The sequence below is a fragment of the Hippocampus comes genome, unplaced genomic scaffold, assembly GCF_001891065.2.
Source record: "Hippocampus comes isolate QL1 unplaced genomic scaffold, H_comes_QL1_v1.1 scaffold198, whole genome shotgun sequence".
Lineage (NCBI taxonomy): Eukaryota > Metazoa > Chordata > Actinopteri > Syngnathiformes > Syngnathidae > Hippocampus > Hippocampus comes.
The window spans coordinates 395,577-399,827 of NW_017804974.1; the positions used below are offsets into that span (position 1 = coordinate 395,577).

The 4,251-nt window shown below is 43.4% G+C and overlaps 1 protein-coding gene across 1 annotated transcript in view; it reads right to left on the reverse strand.

Moving 5' to 3' along the window:
* Nucleotides 1-2,316: 2,316 nt before the first annotated feature.
* The window catches only part of LOC109529307 (interferon-induced very large GTPase 1-like), a 2,486-nt gene continuing 551 nt past the window's right edge, over nt 2,317-4,251 (reverse strand). Inside the window, exon 1 of the mRNA XM_019892635.1 lies at nt 2,317-4,251. This exon is cut by the window's right edge and continues 551 nt beyond it. Within this exon, the coding sequence (XP_019748194.1) occupies nt 2,428-4,251 (1,824 nt within the window). The 3' untranslated portion in view covers nt 2,317-2,427.

Genomic DNA, 4,251 nt, shown 5'->3' on the forward strand with positions numbered 1-4,251 from the left:
AATCTCAAGATCAGATTTAAATTCTACAAAGAACATAACAAGACTATGAAACTTTATGAAACAAATGTGTTTGTCGATGAAACCATCTTTTCTTTTCTCCTCTTTGGTGTGTGTCTGTGTGGTGAGGACCGATGGCTCTGTTTTCCTGCAGTACTATGCAATTATAGTGGTAAACAGAGATAAGCACTGTTGGGGGAAGAGCGGCCTCCCCTTCCCCGCGTGTTCGTTGAATTTCGGACGAGGAGAATGTTGGTAATCCAAATAAAGGCTGGAGGCGATGAACAGTTCCTTCGAAGGCTTTTAATTTATTTTCTGCAGTTTACGAATCAATTCGGGCTCCTAAGGGGTCCAGAGTTCAATCAGGAAGCGTAAAAGAAACACATTCATGAGATTATATAGAGATAATATGATAATGAGAGGCGGGGAGGTACGCCTCTCAACCAAATGCCGGAAACAAAGAAAGTAACATGTCATCTGACCCGGTGTGGCTGGAAGAAGTTGGGAGTGGTGAGGGGAGACCAGACCCCCACTACCCACCATTTGGTGTGATGGCAGGAACACAGATACTTGAGATAACAGTTCCTCTTTTGATGTTAAACATGTCCTATGGAGGGGGGCCCTAAAAGTGGTGGGGGTCAAGGGGCACGAAAGGTGATTGTAAACCCAGTGAGCAGGAAATACCTTCAACAGCATTCTACATTGTTTCTTTCAAGTGTCTGAACAAACACAACTAACAGAGAGGAGTAACCATCAAATCTAACAAAGAAGAGAGGAATAAAACAAGAGTATTCCAATTCTACGCCATGATTGTTACAAGGACGCCAAGCTACGCTGTGGGCATGGGAAGGTTATACAGCATGACTAAATATAGCCCTGTTCACACGGCACACTTTTGGTCCGACACTGCACCGAAATATTTTGTTGCGATATATTTTACACCGGAGCAAATTTTGTGGAGCGGTCACACGTGCAAAGCCGCTGAGCGTGACAGCTCCGGTGCAGCGTTGGAGCAGTTCCACTTGCGGTCACACGTGCACTTTCTGCTGCGGACCAAAACGACAGGAATGCAGAAGTAAAACAGGTTCGGGTCGGGCTACTCTCTCGCGGACTTTTATTTATTTTTCTTTTAAGAAATATTATGGCGGACACTATTGTGTCCTTGTTCAGAATAGATCCACTTGTTGGCAGTTGTGGTTTAAAACAAACAATTTGGATAAAACAGAGAATGCGCTGTAATTTAATTGCTATTTAACTGCTAAACAGGAGCTCGGCCGGCCCGACCAGTGCGCACGTATGTTAATTTCGTTTAAACAATCCTATAGAAATAATTTCAGATATCTTTACCTATTTATTTGATTTGAATTATTCTATTTAAAGCCTAGTAAGCCGCAGGATTTCTCTGCGTAATTAAGCAAATGCACATCGAGATTTCTCTTTGTCTGGCCTCTTATTCTGTATTTCAGCGTTATTTCGTTGTGCAAATGCATTGATAATGTTCATAAAAATATGTAGATTATTTTAACCGTAAGAAATCTTGTGTTTTTTTTCTCCCAAAAATACTCACAAATAAAATATGAAATGTCGGGTTTGCTTCAGGCTCGGGCCTGCAAATCGGGCTCGGTTGACGTCACTGCTTTCTCGATTCTCGTCTTGATCGTGAGCGCTGTCTTCACCGCTTAAATCGCCGACACTTTTACCGGGGACGGGGGTCCACGGCCGGGCTTCGTCTGTGTCGCTGGCCCCCTCGTCACTGTCGACCGGGGTCGGATTCTGTGCGTCTGGTAGCGAGCGTAGCGAGGGCACTCCCCCGCAAGCGAGCATTTGCTCTGGAGCAAATTTAATCCAGCTGCGTTCACACGTGCACATTTGTTTCGGCGTAGCGTCGCAAACTAGCATTTGCTCTGGAGCAAATTTTTAAACCACCTCCCTGAGGTGGATCAAATTTGGTCCGGTATAAGCTCTTTAGTGGAGCTACGCCGGAGCAAATGTGCACGTGTGAATGCTCGACTGGATTTGTTTCGGAGCTGCGTCGGACCAAACGTTGCCGTGTGAACGGGGCTTATGAGCAGAATACAGACTTCAGCACACACATACCACAAACTTGTACAAACATCATGAGTGAGTTAGAAAGCAGAACAGTTGATGTACTGTTGGCTGGTTTCTATGGATGGAAGAAAGTAAAATTGACTGGAAATGTCACTTCTTCAACCAAACCACATGACTTTTGTCTGATGGAAGTCCGCTAGCTGAATCCAAACGCATAATGTGGAACGCCATAGACAGGCGAATAATATTTCATGATACAGTTACGGTAAATTCATTTTTGACAATGTTTATTTTCAATAAGCAAAACTGACATATTTTGAACTCTTTTCTTCTCTTCTTTTGTCTACCCCACGCGGGCACACTGCATATCATTTTTTGACCTCACAAATTTACAGACTGCAAATGATCTCCTTTAATGCTGAAAGTGTCTCTCAAGCCCTTCAGTGCTTGCTCCTTTGTGATTTTCTTCCAGGTCTGTGGAACATTTGCCGGCTTGGCCTCATACCTTTTCGCAAATTGTTTATTGTAGCGTACCAGGACATACTTCCAATAGTCTGATGCTTCCATTGTGGGGTCTGGGGGAATGTGCCAGTCAGGATAGATGGTTGCGTAGTCTTTGTATTGAACCGACTTTCCTTGTGTTGCCGTGTTTTGAAATCTACAATCACTCTGCACGTCAGTTGTACACAGAGATTCAACGAGGACTTCTGTGATATCATCCATGAATCTTCCAAGACCCTGTGGTCGATGCACAGCCGCATGATGTTTGCTGTGTTCTTTGCCACCTGCTTCGCAGGGAACTTTACAAAATGGACATTGCTGTCCACATCCGAATATTCTCTTGAATAGCTCATTCTGCGGTTTGGTTGCAAGTTTATTGAGTGTTTCGGTTGTGCCGTCAGTGTTGGAAAATTCATCAAGGAGTGTTTCCTTTAATGTAGTCAAGGCTGCAATGAAGCTTTGTGTAAATGAATCGCACGTGGTTTGGATCTGGAACAGACTGCGCTGTTGTGCCTCTTCTGATATGACAATATCTTTAATCAGATATTTGCGCATTTGGTTGACGAGATTCAGAATGTTTGTGTCATCACCTGACAACTTTTTTGAGGCCTGCTCCATTGCACTTAATAACTTACAAACTACATCCTCCAACTTCTTCTTCTTCAATTTGCACAATAACCCGTCTTGGTCCATTTTTTGGTAGATGTGTTCAAGGATCTGATCCTTCACATATGTTTCATAGGAACAAATGTACTTGACAAAACTGTTGAAGTCATCTTTCAGCAGTAACTCTTTCTGAATGTCGTATTGGAAACACGAGCGTGAACTGTAAGTCATGGAATGACTGCTTGTCAAAATCTCATCGACAATGTCAATTCCCAAAGATCGGTTGATACAATCCTCAATGGCCGGCTTGATACAAAGCTGGACAAAATTGTTTGCTTTGCGTTGGCAGTGATCAGTGTCTTTGTATAAATCCAGAAAATCCGACAAGTATTGGTGCTTGTACTTTTCCAGCTGCGTTCGGGGGTCATTGTTTGACAGGAATCGTTGGTGCATCTTGAGGAATTCTCTTGCGGCAATGCCACAGATATGAAGTTTGAGGTCAATCTCAAACTGAGTATTGGTTTGGTGACACTTGTACCCTTGATCAAGCAATTCATCAATCCTCTGCAGCAGATCCCGTGTGAAAGAGTCATGGTAGTCACCATTGGACTTCGTTTTATCAAGGATAAACTGAATAGACGTTGCGATGACATTGTCTGCAAACAATTGTAAATTGCCCTTGTACATATGTTGAAATTTCTTCATGATGGAGTCAACATGGTCGCTTCTGGTCTTAAACGGGCCCATTCCAAAGTGCATGAGGTTTTCAATCTTTCTGAAGTTCTCATTCACGTTCTGATGGAGAACATTTTTCCTCAGTTGGGTGAGAATGTAGGCAGGTATGTCTTGTTCTTTCACTGTGGGTACGTTGGCCGTAGTGGTAGCCCACATTTTGTCAAACTCCTCTCTCAGTTGGTCATCAGACAGGCTGCAGTCTTTGAAGTCACGCAGAAGTTTCATGACTCTCTCTTCAATCACACCGCGGTACTCTCGTTGGATGTCCTGGGCCTTTTTTAAACCGGTCTTTCGCTCAAGGACTCTGTCCAAATGAGTACTCACTGAACACTCAATATCCTTGGACAGACTTGTGATACTATT